Source organism: Capsicum annuum, chromosome 12 (assembly GCF_002878395.1).
Source record: "Capsicum annuum cultivar UCD-10X-F1 chromosome 12, UCD10Xv1.1, whole genome shotgun sequence".
NCBI classification, from domain to species: domain Eukaryota; kingdom Viridiplantae; phylum Streptophyta; class Magnoliopsida; order Solanales; family Solanaceae; genus Capsicum; species Capsicum annuum.
Genome location: NC_061122.1, coordinates 232,957,484 through 232,975,184, shown reverse-complemented (window position 1 = coordinate 232,975,184; position 17,701 = coordinate 232,957,484). Strand labels below are relative to the sequence as shown.

At 37.6% G+C, this 17,701-nt stretch overlaps 3 protein-coding genes across 8 annotated transcripts; 2 read left to right on the top strand and 1 right to left on the bottom strand.

The window, feature by feature from the left end:
* The first annotated feature begins 355 nt into the window (after window positions 1–355).
* LOC107850169 (serine/arginine-rich SC35-like splicing factor SCL30A) lies at window positions 356–4,926 on the top strand. 6 transcript variants are annotated; one of them, XM_016694584.2, is made up of 6 exons: window positions 356–541; window positions 1,402–1,568; window positions 2,320–2,397; window positions 3,349–3,513; window positions 3,947–4,078; window positions 4,381–4,926. In XM_016694584.2, the coding sequence occupies exons 2-6, from the start codon at window positions 1,423–1,425 to the stop codon at window positions 4,667–4,669; spliced, it is 810 nt and encodes a 269-aa protein (XP_016550070.1). In that variant the 5' UTR covers window positions 356–541; window positions 1,402–1,422; the 3' UTR covers window positions 4,670–4,926. The 6 variants fall into 6 exon arrangements, with proteins under 6 accessions (XP_016550070.1, XP_016550073.1, XP_047257378.1 ...); XM_016694585.2 differs by having other exon boundaries at window positions 448–568; XM_016694586.2 differs by having other exon boundaries at window positions 472–572.
* Window positions 4,927–5,071: 145 nt separating this feature from the next.
* LOC107850167 (probable CoA ligase CCL12) lies at window positions 5,072–12,036 on the top strand. The gene is made up of 14 exons (XM_016694582.2): window positions 5,072–5,719; window positions 6,999–7,128; window positions 7,228–7,487; window positions 7,837–8,038; window positions 8,911–8,951; window positions 9,142–9,270; window positions 9,590–9,663; window positions 9,757–9,977; window positions 10,378–10,472; window positions 10,545–10,761; window positions 10,837–10,962; window positions 11,146–11,244; window positions 11,484–11,693; window positions 11,782–12,036. The coding sequence occupies exons 1-14, from the start codon at window positions 5,451–5,453 to the stop codon at window positions 11,893–11,895; spliced, it is 2,187 nt and encodes a 728-aa protein (XP_016550068.1). The 5' UTR covers window positions 5,072–5,450; the 3' UTR covers window positions 11,896–12,036.
* On the bottom strand, window positions 12,003–15,090 carry LOC107850168 (fatty alcohol:caffeoyl-CoA acyltransferase). Its single transcript, XM_016694583.2, has 3 exons — window positions 14,357–15,090; window positions 13,258–13,694; window positions 12,003–12,793 (listed from the first exon to the last, which is right to left on the bottom strand). The coding sequence occupies exons 1-3, from the start codon at window positions 14,732–14,734 to the stop codon at window positions 12,268–12,270; spliced, it is 1,341 nt and encodes a 446-aa protein (XP_016550069.2). The 5' UTR covers window positions 14,735–15,090; the 3' UTR covers window positions 12,003–12,267.
* Between the last annotated feature and the right edge of the window lie 2,611 nt (window positions 15,091–17,701).

The following is a 17,701-nucleotide window of genomic DNA, read 5'->3' as shown; positions in this document are numbered from 1 at the left end:
TCATCATTTCATTTAAAACATAGATTATTGAAAATTAGTTAATCACATTTTAAATAAAATTAATTTTACTTTACAAAAATTAATTTAACTAATCTTTAATATTAAATTAAATTAATTTAATTTAATATTTTAAATACTCAAAAACTATAAAAATATATTATAAATTACATTTTTTTTCATAATAATACCACTAAGGGTCAAAATATACTTTCCCTCTATTCCAATTTATATCACTTGCTCTCCTATTATTTGGTCCTAAAAGAAATTTCACATTTTTAATTAGTACTAACATTTTAGGTTTATAGTATCTATTTTATATTTATTATATTAATAAAATAATTTATATCCACACAAACATAAAATATTTCTTTCTCAGCATCCGTATAGAGTAAAACTACTCTGCATAAATTGGTACCGGAGTATTATATATATATATATATATATATATATATATATAGCGATAGCCCTAATAAACGCGCATTCAGCTGAATTTCTACTCTCAACGCTCTGTTTCTCTCTCTCTCTCTGTGCAAATCTTTTGGTTAGCCATATCTCTCTCTTATACCCTGTATGTATGTAATATACTCTTCGCTTTAGATGCCTGGAGAATCTGGATAACTACTTATCAATTTTGAGAATGATTTTGTCTTTAAAAAAACCTCATCTTGATAGCTAGCTCAACTGTTGTGGGTCTTAATTACCCTATATGAATGATTGTGGTAGTATTTTGATAGTCTTGTTCGTTTGTTTGTGTTTTTCCAACTTAATTATGTTTGGACCCCATAGATAGAAAGAAAAAAAAAATGCTTTGACTCTCTCTTGTTCTAGTTAGACAGGAGCTTGGACCTTCGTTGCGTCGGATTTTTCAAAAATACACTACTTTGGGAGAATTTGACACGCTGCCGTTAGACATTTTTGAAGAGTCCAAGCAACATAGTTAATAGGTGGAGCCAATCGAGGAATATGATGCAAAACATTCTTATAATTACTAGGATTGTGATAATACGTCTTATAACATCATCCTAAAGTAGATTGATACTGCTAGTCATATGCTTATGGGCTAAGTTGCGTGGACTCATCACTTTCGATGCTGCACATGCACCCTTTAGGCATTTTTGAAGAGTACAAATAACATAGTTAATTAGGTGGAGCCAATGGAGGAATATGAACGTTCTTATGATTATAAGGATTGTGATACTACTTTTTACAACATGATAAAGTAGATTGATACGGCTAGTCATATGCTTATGGGTGCATTTTATAATGATAAGTTTGAACAAGGTCGGGTATACATTCTTTTTTTTTTCTCAGGAACAAAGCCTCCTTTTCTTAACTATGTTGGTTTTTGTATTTTTAATTTTGTCTATATATTAGTCTTCTAATTCTATGAACTTATGATAGATCTTGACAAATTTGGTGCAAATGAGGGGAAGAAGTTACAGCCCATCACCCCCAAGAGGTTATGGAAGGAGAGGAAGGAGCCCAATCCCCAGGGGGGGTCACTATGGTGGTCGTAGCAGAGATGAACCAACTACTCTATTAGTGCGCAATCTTCGCCATGACTGTCGGTATGCATTTTATCACTTTTTTCTTTCTTGAAGCATACCAGGCTCATTTCTTTTAGCTTAATTCATTGGCTGTTTTTTTCTTTGTGGACGCGTGATTGATTACATACTTGTAATGGATGCTATGTGCATAAAGTAGAAAACATGCATAGGATTTTTGTTTTGGGGCCACAACACCGAAAGCAGCCTTTGGTACTTAAGTAGTTAAGATTTGGTGGAACCCTTGCAACTATGATAGAAAGCCGTTTGCTTGTTGCCAAACCCTTCGCCTTTATTTTGAATCAAAGTAGGTTGCGACTGTTGTATTTTAGTCGGTTGGGGGAAGCGGTAGCTTCGTGCTCTGCTTCTCTGGCGCTTGCTTGCGTGAAGGCTTAGAGCCCTTTTCGCTAGGTCCAAAAGCTTCCCAAAAGATCTGATCCAACAGCATCGAGTGTAGCTAATATGCGTCTACGGCTAGCCGATCGTATCATCCAATAAAAAAAATCTATATGTATAGAGAGATCCCCTAGATATACAAATAGAAGCAGGGCCAAAATAAGATCGAAGCATGTTAACCAAATGAAATGTATCCTCTCTTTGGAGCCATCTGTAGGAGCTACTTACCTTCTTCTTGTCTATTTGAGCGGGAGCTAATTGGTCCTAATACACTGTTATAATTCCTATGATTAATTCAGTTAAATGAAGTTAGGTTTAGGTGTTCCATGAATTTTTGCATGTAGCCCGGCGTTCCATTTACTTTGCTGTTTGTGTGCAGGCCAGAAGACCTTAAAAAGCCATTTGGGCAAATTGGTCCTGTCAAGGACATTTACTTGCCGAGGGACTATTACACTCGGTGAGCTTGTTTTGCATTGTCTTTATCTGCACAATTCTTCTCCCTCCTTAAAAGAAGAAGAAAGAAGAAAGGAAGAGAGAATAAACAAGCGAGGGAGTTATTACTTTAAGACATATCATATTTTAGTTAGATACTTTGTCCTATACAGTCCAACATATGCCCTTTCATGTTCTGGAACTAAATATTTTATAATCTAGTATTTGAGAGTCAATTTACATCAGTTTTTTCAAATTTTATTTTCAAGTTTGACATAGAAATCTCTGCCGAGGTTTGTTTACTTTTTATTTTATATTGGGTTCTGTTGTTTACTCTTTGTTATGTCGTGATGGGTAACACTTTATTAAAATTGTTGAGATGTAGCAGTGATATTTGGGAGACTTCAATCAAGTAGTAAGAGTTCTGTTGACACTTTCAAGTAGTAAGAGAGCTCTTGACAATCAATCAAGTAGTAAGAGTTCAAGGTGATGTTAATGGTAGTGAAGATTGGAAGGAATATGGATATCAATAGGATGTGAAGATTTCAAGATTTCACGTCTTGAAGAGTTTCAAGTCATCTTTAAACTGATACACGCAAGGTCAGCAGCCATGTGCTTGCTTCTGTGCTTATCAAGGCGTCGGAGTTATGGGGATTATTTTAGTTTTATTGTTTTTGGGCTGTTTTGAAATATTGGAAGTGTTTAGGCAAGTCTCTTCTTACTGCACACTTTTTTCTCTTAGAATATTTTTGTTTTAATTCTAATTGTTGGGGTAAGTTTAACCGTCAGAGTTGCCTTACAATTCTGAAACTCAAATTTGCGTGCTGTCATATTCTAAAGAGGATATCAAACAGCCCTCAAGTTTTGTAGCATGGATTAACACCCACTTGGTGAATCGTACTGTAATTCAATGATGCCTAACTCATTTTCTTGTGTTCCCTCTTCTCTTGCTTGTCCTTTCTCTTTTACTTCACAGCGAACCAAGGGGGTTTGGATTTATCCAATATCTGGATGCTGCTGATGCAGAAGAAGCTAAGTATCAGATGGATGGTCAGGTTTTTCAAGGTCGGCCACTGACCGTAGTTTTTGCTGAGGAGAACAGGAAAAAGCCTCAAGAAATGAGAGCTAGGGAGCGTGGAAGGTAGTTCTTTGTAATATTTTTGCTCATTCTTGAATTCTCTGTTGAACTTTATGTGTACTTGAGCAGTAGCTTCATGTGGTTTAGTGCTAAAATTGGTTATGTGAACTACTATCTTAAAGGATGAATTTGTTTGTGTTTAGGATGTTCTCTTTTAGCAAGTCATTTCTGTTGCTCTTATCAAATTCTTGGGCAATAGAGTTGTAAAGCCTCTGTTACATTTCCTGTATTCTTCTCGTTATTAAATCCCTTTTTGCGAAGCATGGATTTCAATGAAGATTGAGTTAAGTTCTCCAAATGGCTAATTTGCTAGTCACAAATTTATATGTTTGTTCCATTTTAGTGCCTATAAGAATTCTCAAATTTCATTATCAAAAAGGATTGCCATATGTTTTCTTTCATGAGATGTTTAACACTATAATTTACTATCTTTTAGTGGTAGGGGTGGCCGCAACTATGATCGGAGAGGTACCCCCACTAGGTATCATAACCCTCCTCGGTATTCACGATCTCCGCCTCCCCGTGGCCGTAATTACTACTCTCCACCTAAGAGAAGGCAATATTCAAGGTATGATTGTTAGACACTAAAGGTAATATAATTGAAATTTTGTGGTGATTGATGGAAAATGAACTTCTCTGGCTTTTTCCCCCTCATCTTTCGAACTTTCTTAGAGCGTTTGGGAGAGTTCTTTGCTTCATCCTATCCATAAAATAGAAACTTGCTGAAACTCAAGCCATATTTGCTTTCACATTCGTACTTGAAAACCCTTGGTTTATTAATTTGGTCCGGATGTTGTTGCTCCTGCTTTATCCATTGGTAGCATACTATCTCTGATTTGTGATATGAGTATATATCTCCTCCTGTTGTAGGTCTGTTTCGCCTGAAGAGAAAAGATACAGCCGCGAGAGATCATATTCACAATCCCCTCCAAGGGAGGAGTCTCCACCATTCAATGGGTCAAGAAGCCGCAGTCAGAGTCCAGTCAGGGAGCATGCTCCGCCTTATGGTTCCAGGAGTCACAGCCGGAGTCCAGTTAGAGCACGTTCTCCAGTTAGGGGTCACAGCAGGAGGCGGAGCCCTAGTCAAAGCCATAGCAGGAGCCCTGATGCCGTTCGTTATTCCAGGAATCCCGACAGCAACGTGCCCCCAAGGCGCTGACGCTGAACTCTCCTTCCGAGGGCGAATGCTGTAGTTTGACCGTCGTGATGTGATTTTCAGTTTAATTAGTTTTCCCATGGGAATTCAGCAGTTGCCAGTAGTGACATTCCATATGGGATTATTTTCTCAACTTGCCTCTTTTGCTTGTTTGTACCTTATTAGTAGTACTTATGGATTGTGGATAACATTGCTCTTTCTTCATGTGTGGCATTTGACTATTGTGAGACTCAGTATATTGCTATTGTTGCCTCTCTTCACTTCGATCCATTCACTTACAATCTGTTTGCTTTGATCAACTCTTTTATTCAGTTTAATTTATTGATCTCGATTTGCATGCGCTTATATTCTTTGAGCTTTCTGGATGATATTATTTTGGAAGCGAAAGGAAAGTTGAATAGAACAGTTCTTTGAACTTGTTGGTAAGTTTTATTAAAGATGGTAGTATCGTTAAGTTGAACACGTGTTTCACACACACACTGTCTCCTTTTTCAGGTGCTCAATTGGAATGTCTTAAAAAGAAAAGTAGTTCACCAACAAGGGTGTTTGCTGAAAGAAAAAAGTTAGGCATAATCCTACCACGTTCGTCCATTTAAAATCACATGCTCCAACTAACCCCATGCACCTACCTACTTGCCCAACCCCTCTACCTCTATTATTAAAGTTAAAAAGTAACACACACTCTATACAATGAGTTGAATATTATCATATAATCCACATATGGATAGTATAAATAAGTGAAAAATACACTCTAAATGAGCATTTTTGTATTGTATTTGTACTGATGAGAGAGATGGGAAAGAGCATAAAAGAAGTTGGGTTGGAAGATTTGTTAAGAGTAGGAGTAGGAGATGAAGAAGAGGCTAAATGTTTGATGGCAAAGCTGAAAGCTGCAATTGCTGAAGTTGGTTTCTGTGAAAAGGAGTTATGGCATGAGATCACTGCTAGGAAATTGCTGAAACCATCACACCCTCATTCACTGCACCAGCTCATTTACTACTCTGTTTATCGTAACTATCACAATGGCCCTCCTCTCTACTGGTTCCCTTCTCTGTAATCTCTCTCTCTCTCTATCTCTCTTTATATATATTTCCCTTTATGGATTTTCGTGGAATGCTAAAACAATCTATCTTTTATTAAAAGAAGAGATAAGCATTCGGTAACCACCGAACTATGGCTGAAGTTGCTACAACACACTCCAACTTCACAGGGTCCTATTACCCTCTGAATTCAATTTTAGTGTATTTTTGTTACGCTTTTGTGCTGATGTGACACCTTTATTACATAAAATGGGGCCCAGTCAACTAAAAAGACGGACAAAAGGTGCCACGTCAGCTAAAAAGATGACAAAAATACTCAAAAATTTAGTTCGGGGGTAATAGACCCCCGTGAAGTTAGTGTGTCGTAGCAAATTTGGTCATAGTTCAGGGGTAGTAGATGCTTTACTCTTAGAAGAATAATCTTTTTTCATGTTCTATGATTATTGGGTTTGTGATAGCTAATTTTCTTGGACTAATAAGAGGTGTAAATTATTCTCTTTCTGTTATTGTCATTTTGACAAAGTTTATTGTGATGTGATTGCCTGCATCTGCATGTAAGCTAAGCTGAATGTATGTTGAAGATCCAATATAGCCTATTGCAACTAGGTCGGTCGTTTGGTAGCTAGTAAAGTGGTAGCTTATCCATGTGTTAATTTCTGTATTAAGTTATACAATGTTTGGTAGCTAGTTAGGAAGTGAGTTATTCATTAATACGACATTTGGTTTGCAATATAGAAACCCGTATAACTAATACATGTATAAGTAGTTATGAGGGAGTTGGCTTATTATCTTATTCAGGGTAGAAGATGGAATAGCTAATACCTACGTAACTAATGCTACATGCCTTACTAAATACCGACATAATTCTAACCAGCTACCATATGACTGTATGACCATCATACTATGAAAATTGCACACCGGCTTGCTTCCTATGGATTTCCAAGTTATTCTTGAAACTTGAAAGATGACATAGGTTAACTGTCCATTTAATTGATATGTTTCACGGGTCTTTTTCCCGGCTGGCTAGACACTTTTGATCAAGGAAGAGTAACCTGATTCCGGTAATGGAGAAAACTTGAAGACATAAATGTCACAATCAAACAGTTTAAACTTTTTGTTATATTTTACACATAATTTTAGCAGTGGCACTCTCTTTATCTGAAAACTTTTTACATTGTTGCTTGAAAGTGATATAGTTATGAAAACTTGGTTTCTAGAGTTGCATATTAGTTAAATCTCAACTGAACCTTCTTGCTCTTTATCAGCTGATTAACTGCTATCTCTGTATGCAGGAATGAATCTAGATGCACAAATTTGGGCCGTATAATGGAAACTCATTGTCCAAAGCTTTTCGGAGCATCATACAAGGATCCAATCTCAAGTTTCAAAGACTTTCAGAGGTTTTCTGTTCAGCATCCTGAGGCAAGTTCTTGTTCCAGTTTTGACTTTGAATTTCTGGTTGCTGAATTCTATTCCACATTCTGTTCATAATTGGAGCTTATAATTTGGAATGCTTTTCAGATTTACTGGTCAATTGTTCTAAAGGAACTTCCAATTCATTTTCTGGAAGCCCCTAAATGCATCCTGGATACCTCTGACAAATCAAAACGTGGAGGAAATTGGCTTCCTGGTTCAGTTCTGAATATAGCCGATAGTTGTGTTCGTTCGAGTAATTACAGCAACAAGCAGGATGATAGCATCGCCGTTGTATGGAGGGCAGAAGGGGATGATGATAAAGAAGTTAATTGCATGACATTGAAACAGCTGAGAGAACAAGTAATGTAAGCTCCGACTCCACGTTGTAATATCTCTTCTTTCTGTTTCGTATTTGGATGAATGGAGTTTATGTCCTCTAATTTGTTCTGGTGAATGTAAAGCCATTCACTGGTTAAATTGTTCTTGTGGTTCATCTCATGCACTATACTCTTTTCTTGCATTTGGTGTTATGCGCACGATATATTTTCCTGCCTTTGGTTTTGGTCTTCTGAGGCTATCGTCAGGCAACAATGATCATAAGGTGTCGTTTTGTAAAAAACACATTTCTATACGTCCCCCTTCATGCTCCCTTCTTCTCATAATCACTCTTTTCATAATTTAGAAGACATTTAAAACTCGTTATTGCTTCCACAGGATGGTGGCAAATGCACTGGATAACATGTTCTCAAAGGGAGATGCAATTGCCATTGACATGCCAATGACTGTCACAGCAGTCGTTATATACTTGGCCATCGTTCTTGCTGGATTTGTGGTAGTATCAATTGCTGATAGCTTTGCTGCAAAGGAGATTGCAGCCCGTTTACGAGTGCCTAATGCTAAGGCTATATTTACACAGGTATTTTTTGTTTTCTAGTGTGCATAAGATTTTAATCAAAGGAGTTGTCAATGGACGAGATGAACAGGAACACTTTACAGAATATTTTCTGCATTGAAATGTTAAGAATAGGAATCCAGCCAGAGATGTTTTTTCTCTGTGTATTTAACAACTTGTCCTAGATGTCCATATCATGTTAAGTCGGTAATTCCATAACCGTGTGATTCTTCCGTTATTCCCTTTTGGGTAATGATCAATCCGACATTGTTACAGGATTCGAAGTTTCGTAGACATACAAATAATAAATCTCTAGCTTCCAGTTTATGTTTAAAAAGACATTCAACTTGTAGGACCTTATTTTGATCACGAGTTATGAAGTTTTGGATGGATATTCAGCTTTATTATTGTCTATGAGTCAGTTCTATGGCGAGTTAATATCAACAACAACAACAAACCTAGTATATTCCCGCATAGTTGGGTCTGGGGAGGGTAGAATGTATGCAGTCCATACCACTACATCCGAAAAAGTCCGAAGAAGTAGAGAGGCTGTTTCCGATAGACCCCCGGCTCAAGAAAAGGACCGAGACCGTGTTCAAATAGTGCAAGCATACAACATGATAAAATAACAACGATACAACAACCTCAAATAAGTACATGAACCAACAAAAGGTCCCCCCTCCTCCCAACCCTAGCCCTACCAACCAAGCTACACGAAACTCTCCTAACTCCAGCCTATGACTTAACCACATCCCTTAGCCTCTCAAGCTTAAAAGCAAATTCTACAGAGTTGCAGTCCGGCCGGCTATGTTGTATGGCTATATTTTAAATATCAGTAGAGCTATATTTCACTTGTATATGATTATTTCTAACATCTAAGCTTTATGCAAATTTAGGATTCCATAGTGCGAGGAGGCCGGAGATTCCCCTTGTATAGGTAAGTGACTAATTTTACGCTGGATGCTAAAACTGTGATAATGGTGAAATCCCTTCAAGGAAGTGATGAGTAAAATTCATCTTCCTCCCAACTAAAAATTACACATTCTTCACCATGCAAGATAAAAACAAAAACATAATTCTTTCATGAACATAGTGAATACATGGTTCATGCCGTCAAACTCTTGCAGTCGAGTTGTAGAAGCTGCTCCACTTAAAGCTATTGTAATTCCTGCAACTGGGGAGGATGTACAAGTCCAGTTAAGGAACCAAGATCTATCATGGAAGGATTTTCTTGCCAGTGTTGGTCACCTTCCCAGGTAATATAATGACTTTCTTTCTCATGTCTCTAATCGGTAAATTCTTTTAGTTGTGTGCATGACCCTGATTATAGTTCAAAATCAGTGCATCTATCGTGAATATATATATATATATATATATATAACACTTTTATTGGCAATCCAGGATTATGCTGGATTTGGTCTTTTACTCTCTACTTCCTCAGTTCTCCCAGGGTATCTAAATTTTGCAAAAAATATGTATAAAGAATTGATGCCAGCGATCGAATAATATCTTTATTTGCCTTTGCTGTAAAAAAAGAAAGAGAAGAAGAGTTGATAATGTTTTCTTCTTTGGCAGGCCAAATTATTATTTTCCCGTTTATCAATCCATAGATTCTGTTACCAACATACTATTCTCGTCGGGAACTACAGGTAAATTGCCTTTGCTGAGACCACATAATTTACTTTTGGCTATGGCATTTTGTGTATCTTGTTGATTCTGTTGTTCCTTTTGGCCTTCGTCAGGAGATCCGAAAGCAATACCTTGGACTCACCTGTCTCCCATTCGATGTGTTGCTGATGCATGGGCTCATCTTGATATTCATGCTAAAGATGTTTACTGCTACCCCACAAACTTGGGGTGGGTGATGGGACCAGTTCTACTGTACTCCTGCTTTCTAACTGGTGCAACTCTAGCTCTCTATCATGGATCTCCTCTTGGCCATGGTTTTGGGAAATTTGTGCAGGTGATGAACTGAATCTCCTATGCAAAGAGAAACTTCCATCTTTTGGTGAATGTTTAAAAAGGGCTGCCCAGTGCACTATAGCTCCCGCTATGCGGAGGGTCCGGGGAAGGGTCCCACCACAAGGTTGTATTGTACGCAGCCTTACTTTGCATTTCTGCTAGAGGCTGTTTCCGAGGCTTGAACCCGTGACCTCCTAGTCACATGGCAACAACTTTACCCGTTACTCCTGGTCACATGGGTGAATGTTTGTGCCCATTAATGTGTCGGCCAAGTGTCTCTCGGCAACACAATTTCCTAATGAACCAAATTTTACTCTTGATCACGTTGTGTAATAACCTAATTCAGCTAAGCTTGCTTCTCTAAATTTTATTTATTCTCGCTACCCTCCATGTGTTGGTAGGATGCAGGAGTTACTGTCTTGGGGACTGTCCCTAGCTTAGTGAAGACTTGGAAAAGTACTGGCTGTATGGAAGGCCTCGACTGGACAAGGATAAGGTGCTCCGTGAGTTCAAGTGCTAACGATAAGATCTATTTCTATGCGATAATCTGACATGATAGCATCTGCAGGATGTTTGCTAGTACTGGAGAAGCCTCTAATGTTGATGATGACCTTTGGCTTTCTTCAAGGGTGTACTATAAACCCATTATTGAATGCTGTGGAGGCACAGAGCTATCGTCATCTTACATTATGGGAAGCCTTCTTCAACCACAAGTTTTTGGAGCATTTAGCTCTGCAACAATGTCCACAGGTTTCGTCATCTTAGATGAAGACGGGCGCCCTTATGTAAGAGAGCTTTACAGCATTTTAAATATCTTTTTTGAATCCGTTGTCATTTTAACTATCGTCATCTGTTTCCAGCCAGATGACCAAGCTTGTGTTGGCGAAATTGGCTTGTTTCCTACCCAAATGGGAGCTACTGATAGATTGCTGAATGCTGATCATGAGAAGGTGTACTTTGAGGGAATGCCGATGTACAAAGATACGGTAAGCTCATGTCGTAGGAAAACAGTTTTCTAACCCCACAACACGGCGCATTGTACTATTGAAAACTATGTGAAATTGAAGTTTGGAGTAACTGGTGATTGTCTCGTTCTTTTCTTCCTAGCTTTTAAGTAACTTGATCACTGTCGTTGCTGCTATAACTGATGCTCAGTTTTTTTCCTCCAGCAACTAAGGAGACATGGTGATATCGTAAAGCGAACTGTTGGAGGTTATCTTCTTGTTCTCGGTAGAGCTGATGACACCATGAATCTAGGAGGTATAAAGGTACAACTACAACCCGAGTTTGCTAGCTTGCGCGCTTATATGCTATTGAGATTCCTTTCCTCTCGTAGATGTTCAACAAAGCTGCTCTTACTGTCCTGGTTGCTAATAGACAGCACTAGTTATGACTTGAGACCAGAACACAAACACAAATTTATAATCATGTTCATGTGTTTGAATTTATTACATTGCTGAAGCTTTATGGAACAGTAGTCGAATCAAATCTTGTTTTCTACCTGCAGACAAGCTCAATAGAAATTGAGCGTGTTTGTGATCGTGCTGATGAGAGTGTCGTGGAAACTGCTGCAGTCAGTGCTGCACCACCAAATGGTGGTCCAGAACAGTTGGCTATATTTGTGGTTCTCAAAGAGGAGGGGATGGTTATTTCACCAGACACACTGAAGAAAAGATTCTCAAAAGTCATTCAAAGCAATCTTAATCCTTTATTCAAGGTTTGTACCTCTTCAAGTTCGCTACATACTTGTTCGTCATCAAGTAAACAGACCTGGGAAATTTCTTTCTTTTTCGTTTGATTAATAGGTGAGCGCGGTAAAGATAGTTCCAATGTTCCCTCGAACAGCTTCAAATAAGTTGTTGAGGAGGGTTCTAAGAGAGCAGTGGAAGCAACATCTTATGATACAGAGTAAACTTTAGCTAACGTACTCAACTAATCTTTGGTGTATGATGTTATCATTATTTAATAACACTAGTATGCTAGTGACTTATTTATGTTAGCCATCAAGTGTCTGTATGCCAACTTGTAGCATTAAAGAGTATAAATTTCATTTATATTCATCTTGCGTTCAAGCAAAGGTCCCCAAGCACGAAGTATCTTTGCAGGGTCGCACCCCAAGGGGATGTATTGTAGGGCAAGCATAAGTGACTAATTACACTGCTCGAACTCGTGACCTATAGGTCAAACTCGATTGAACAACACCACTTTATGGTTTTCTTCTTTACCTCCCACTTAGCCTTCACACAACACAGTTTCTATTATAGAGCAACAAATATTACATTATCAAAACATCAAGAAAGCCCATGCTCCAACGTTTTCATCTCTTCCTTGAAAACGGGTATGGCTTCTTCTTGCAGACAGACCAAGACTTTGAAACCGTCTTTCTTACCTTCAGTAGCGGAAGAATGCGGCAAGAAAAAGCAAGGTTCAACACTCCCAACTAAGTGCTTAGACAGAGGGAAGACGGTCACAGGGCCACCCCACCCAAAATCAACCGTCTCATGGCCAACATGTCGCCAATCAGTAAATGCACTCACTCTATTCCCTGATGTGATCCCTTCATCATAATGCAGCTCCTGGAAATCAATGAACGAACGAACATACTCATCCGTGATGATGTTCTTGCTCTTCTTGATCGCATCTGCTGCTTTCCAGATGGGTTCATTGACGAGGTCTTTCGCCAGGAGCTGAACGTAGATTGGCACACAGCCGTTGCCCCAATAGCCTGCTGGCAGTGGTGGCTTCACTTTTCTTCTGATATTGGTTAGATAGGCAAACTTCACCGTCTCATCATCTAGTATTTTAGAAGCCTTTGCCCTGTTTCATAAGTTAATAGATCAGTCCTGCCTAGTAGATATTAAAACATGAAACCTAGCCAAGACGGGCTAACTTTTCATAAAATTTCTGGCAATTACAAAATGACAATGATAAAAGACGAAAAGGTAAAGGAACTATCTTTAAGAACTTGTGGTGACTAATGAGTATAAACCTATGACGGTTCGATACTCAATAGTCATCACCCCTTTTAGTAGAAAGTCACAAACAAGTTGGAATCGACTATAAAATCACAAAAATGTTAGTAAAACTACTAAAACGGGTAGTCCGGTGCATTAAAACTCCCACTATACGCAGGGTCAAGGGAAGGGCTTCTTGTACGCAACTTTAAGTTGCATTTCTACAAGAGGCTGTTTACGGTGCTTGAAATCGTGACCTGTTACTTTAATGCTCCCCTTCATTTGTAAAACTACTAATCAAGTTGACATTAAGTGAAAAGAACATACTTTGCTCGCCATATGAAAGCTCCCAAAGCTTCAAAAGTTGTATAAGTCGAACCAGACTGCTCATGAAGAAACCCCTTTAGCCGGTCCAACCACTCATCTTTCACCTCAAAGCACTCCCGAACCGCAGGTTTACCTGATTCCAGATACGGAACCGAATCCCTGTCCAAACTAAGAAACTCATGAACCGGGAATTCAACTCGCGGTGGCTTCCTCGGTCCAAGCAAACTCGACCGGTCCCAAACCGGTTCAATCATCGTGACATTCACATTCACCCCACGAGCAATCTCCGCCATAGCATGAAAAAACAAAGTTGATCCCATTCCATCACACATCGCGTGATGAACCGCCGTTCCAAAAACCCACCCACCACACTTAAACCGGGTCAGCTGTAGTATCAAAGGCCGGGTTAATGCCTCATCGTCTTTCGGGTCGGGTACCTGTTAGGAAAATATGTTCCATGAACACAAAATATACGAAGATGAACACAAGATTAAGGTTTAACAATATGAACGCCTGAAACACGCACGAAATGCTTTCCTAAAAAACGATATTTGTTTTCTCTCCTCTGCGAAATTGCTATGGGATTGTACGCAAATAGTTTTAGGGTCGTTTAGTTGGGAAACTAGTTATCCTGAAATTAACTATCCCAAAAGAGGGATAAAAATAACACTACAATTCAGGATAACAAATCCACGGATGAGTTATCCCATGCATTTTATCCCAACCAAACATGTGATAAGCTCATCTAAAATTAAACCCCAAATTAGTTATTCCTCCTCCCTCCTACAAAACGACCCCTTAGTGGATATGACAAGCCTATGAAACTCAACATTAAGCAAATAGTAAAGAAATTCTTCTGCAAAACATCCACTATGAACTTGATCCTTTTCTTTGGGGAAAGTTGTATCCCTCCCCTCTGCGAGATTGCTATAAAATTCTATGCAAATAATTTTAGTGGATATAACAAGCCAATAGAATTCTGCACTAATAAATACTGAAGAAATTCTTCCGCGAATCATCAACTATGAACTTGAAAAGACACCTTTTCATTAAATTATAGTAAGTATTTAATTTAATTTAAACAAAAATCCAACGTTACCAGCTTCTGAGCAAAGCTATAATCTGGATCATCCAAGTAGTTGATTGACTCCAACTTACAATCAACCTCCGACAGAATTACCGGAACTCCGTCTCCCACTTGACAGTAAAGTTCTAGACGATTATCCGATGGACGACGGCGGAGACAGCCAGTGAATTGGTAGTAGTGGAAGAGAGCGGCGGAGAGGGAAGAGGTGACAACTTCATACGGGTCGTCGGGTTTTTGTTGGGTCGGATGGTTGAGGTAGACACGAAGGTAACGGAAAGTGAGATTAAGGTTATTGTCGGTGTCGAGGTGGGAGAGAGGAAGAACATGATTTTCTCCGAAAGGCGACTGAGAAGGGCAAATTGTGGTGGTTTTGAGGATGTTTACTTCCATATTTTCCGATGGACGGACGGCGGTGGTAGTGATCGGAAAATGGTTGTTATTTTTGGTTTATAAAATGTGATAAGGTGGTAGGTAGTTAAAAGTAGAAACAAGTCAACAAGTCAACTACCAAGGTCGTTAATTCCCGCACCCCCACCCCCTTCCCCTCCCCTTTTTTTTTCTGAAAAATATTATACACGATCTATTGAAAATAAACTTTCTACTAAATCATATTCACTTAGACTCCATTTATGAGATTAGTGTTATTTTTGTTGTAGATGTTGTTGTAGTAACTACATGACTTTTTGAGCCGAGAATACATCATATTCGTATAGACTCCATTTATGAGATTAGCGTTGTTTTTGTTGTGGTTGTTGTTGTAGTAATTAGATGGGTTTTTAAATCGAGGATCTGTCAGAAATAGTTTCTCTACTCGAAAATATTTATGTACATCATATTCACCTAAATTCCGTTTATGAGATTAGTGTTGTTTTTGTTGTAAGTGTTGTTGAAGTAACTACATGACTTTTTGAGTCGAGGATCTGTCAGAAATAATTTATCTACATGTTAATAGTTGTGTACCTCATATTCGCCAAGACTCCATTTATGAGGTTAGTGTTGTTTTTGTTGTAGTTGTTGTTGTAGTATCTACGTGGCTTTTTGAGCCAAGGATTTATTGAAAATAATTTCTCTACTCGTAAAGATTAATGCACTTATATCATATTCGCCTACACTCCAGTTATGAGATTTTTGTTGGTTTTGTTTTAGTTGTTGTTGTAGTAACTGCGTGGCTTTTCGACCGAGGATTTTGTCGAAAATAGTTTCTCCACTCGTAAAGATCTACGTACATCATGTCCTTTCAGACTTTACTTAAGAGAGTATTGTTGTTTTGTTGTAGTTGTTGTTGCGGTAACTACATGACTTTATGAGCCGAGGATTTGTCGGAAATAATTTCTCTACTCGTAAAGATTAATTTACGACTACTTATATCATATTCATCTACACTCCATTTATGAGATTAGTGTTGTTTTTGTCGTAGTTGTTGTTGTAGTAGCTATACATACATGACTTATTGAGTCAAGGATTTGTCAAAAATAATCTCTTCACTCGTAAAGATTTACGTAGTACATCATATCCTTTCAGATTTCATTTAAGAGATTATTATAATTGTTGTAACTACATGACTTTTCAAGTCGAGGATGTGTCAGAAATAAGTTCTCTACTCTTAGACGTTGGTTTACGTACATCATATCCTCTTAGACTCTTCTTAAGAGATTATTGTTATTTTTGTTGTAGGCGTTGTCATAGTAACTACATGACTTTTGAGCCGAGAATCTGTCTGAATTAATTTTTCTATTGGTAAAAATATAGCTATATTAATTTTCATATAACACTTGGTAATCCACATTTTTATTGACCTTTGTTGTTATAAGGTGCTAGATAAATGATTGATATGAGATGGTAGGTGGGCAAAGAGGAATGGGGTGTGACACTTAATTTCTTTCAAATCTTTCACCTCCCCTTTTACATGTTGTTAACTACCAAACTAATTGCACAATAATATATGCTCAACAAAACTAGTTTATTTTATTTATTTACTCCCATCTGTATTAAAATAGTTGATTTTTGTTGACTTGATACTTTTCCTAAGAAAATATTTATTAGGAGTTCATAAAAATAAGTAGTATTTTTGGAAGATATATATCGTTCATACATTATGGTACCTTTTTCTTTTACGTGCACCTCGACCACCAAAATACTACTACAAAACTGTAATGGTCCAGTCGTGCCGCTAGTGATATTGTCTGTTCTGAATTTAGACTCAAAGACATGTTTACTTGTATACCCAGCATTTCTCATGTGCTTTGTTGATGTGAGACTTCCTATTCTAAGTTGGGATTTGATTCAGGTTTTCACCGCATTACCGAGATTTACCTAAACTTAGTTTGAACTTTGGTGATACATTGACAAGGCTGACATAGGAGTGACTCTGATACCGTTTGTGACGGTCCAACCCACTGGTGATATTGTCTGCTCTAGGCCTAGACCCAATCAATTTTAAAACACGTCATCAGAGTGGATGACCTGTTTACTTTCACCATGCCGTGTAGAATTTTAAGAAACATTCAACCATATATACAATGTGGAAAACAACAATTATTCAATCTTTAACAAATTTTCAGCCATATATACAATGTGGAAAATTTTCAAACCTTTTCCTTAACATGTCCTTTGTATAAAATTAGATAACAAAATATCATCGATTTTATTTAACAGACTTGCTTTTTATACTCTTTTCGTTCCATTTTATGTGTCATCATTTCCTTTTTAGTCCATTCCAAAAAGAATGTCATCTTTTCTTATTTGGTAATTATTTAAAGGTACAATTTCACATTTACCCTTGTTGGTCCTACTTAATTAAAAAAAAATAGTAGCACATTTTTTTATAAAAGGACAATTTGATAAACATAATCAAATCTTTCCTTATTTTTTAAATTTTATGCCCGATCAAATAACGACACATAAAATGAGACGGAAGGAATATCTTTTAAATCCCAAATTTAATGGAATATTCACATCACTCTCAAGTGTAACTGATTTTTCTTTATATTTTTTTAAAGTGCAAAAAATCATAGCTGGTAGCCAAGAGAAAACAAAATAAGATTAGGTTGGATTTGACACCATAGGAAGCAACTGGTGTGGAAATAAAATGTTATTCAACACCATTGAATTTTGATACCTCGTACGCGTAAACTTTTTTTTTTTTCTATTATCTCTCAGTTTGTATTAGATTTCGGTTAAACTTTAATATCTTTATTTTATTAATTTCTTGGAGATTTTTTTTTTCAGTAATACTGCTTTGGTCTCTTTGGGTCAACCAATTAAATATTCATATACCTCTAAGTGGGGATGTACAAATCGAACCGTTAAGTCAAATCGAATCGATAAATCAAATCAAACCGAGGAAAAAAACGACTT

Excerpts from the sequence above, each read along its gene's own strand:
- LOC107850169 (XM_016694584.2), top strand. The coding sequence starts at position 1,423 with ATGAGGGGAAGAAGTTACAGCCCATCACCCCCAAGAGGTTATGGAAGG. Across the intron at positions 1,569-2,319 it reads AATCTTCGCCATGACTGTCG|GCCAGAAGACCTTAAAAAGC; the intron begins GTATGCATTTTA and ends GTTTGTGTGCAG. Across the intron at positions 2,398-3,348 it reads CCGAGGGACTATTACACTCG|CGAACCAAGGGGGTTTGGAT; the intron begins GTGAGCTTGTTT and ends TTTACTTCACAG.
- LOC107850167 (XM_016694582.2), top strand. The coding sequence starts at position 5,451 with ATGAGAGAGATGGGAAAGAGCATAAAAGAAGTTGGGTTGGAAGATTTG. Across the intron at positions 8,039-8,910 it reads CTAAGGCTATATTTACACAG|GATTCCATAGTGCGAGGAGG; the intron begins GTATTTTTTGTT and ends ATGCAAATTTAG. Across the intron at positions 8,952-9,141 it reads CGGAGATTCCCCTTGTATAG|TCGAGTTGTAGAAGCTGCTC; the intron begins GTAAGTGACTAA and ends AAACTCTTGCAG.
- LOC107850168 (XM_016694583.2), bottom strand. The coding sequence starts at position 14,734 with ATGGAAGTAAACATCCTCAAAACCACCACAATTTGCCCTTCTCAGTCG. Across the intron at positions 13,695-14,356 it reads ATAGCTTTGCTCAGAAGCTG|GTACCCGACCCGAAAGACGA; the intron begins GTAACGTTGGAT and ends TTTTCCTAACAG. Across the intron at positions 12,794-13,257 it reads GCTTTCATATGGCGAGCAAA|GGCAAAGGCTTCTAAAATAC; the intron begins GTATGTTCTTTT and ends CTTATGAAACAG.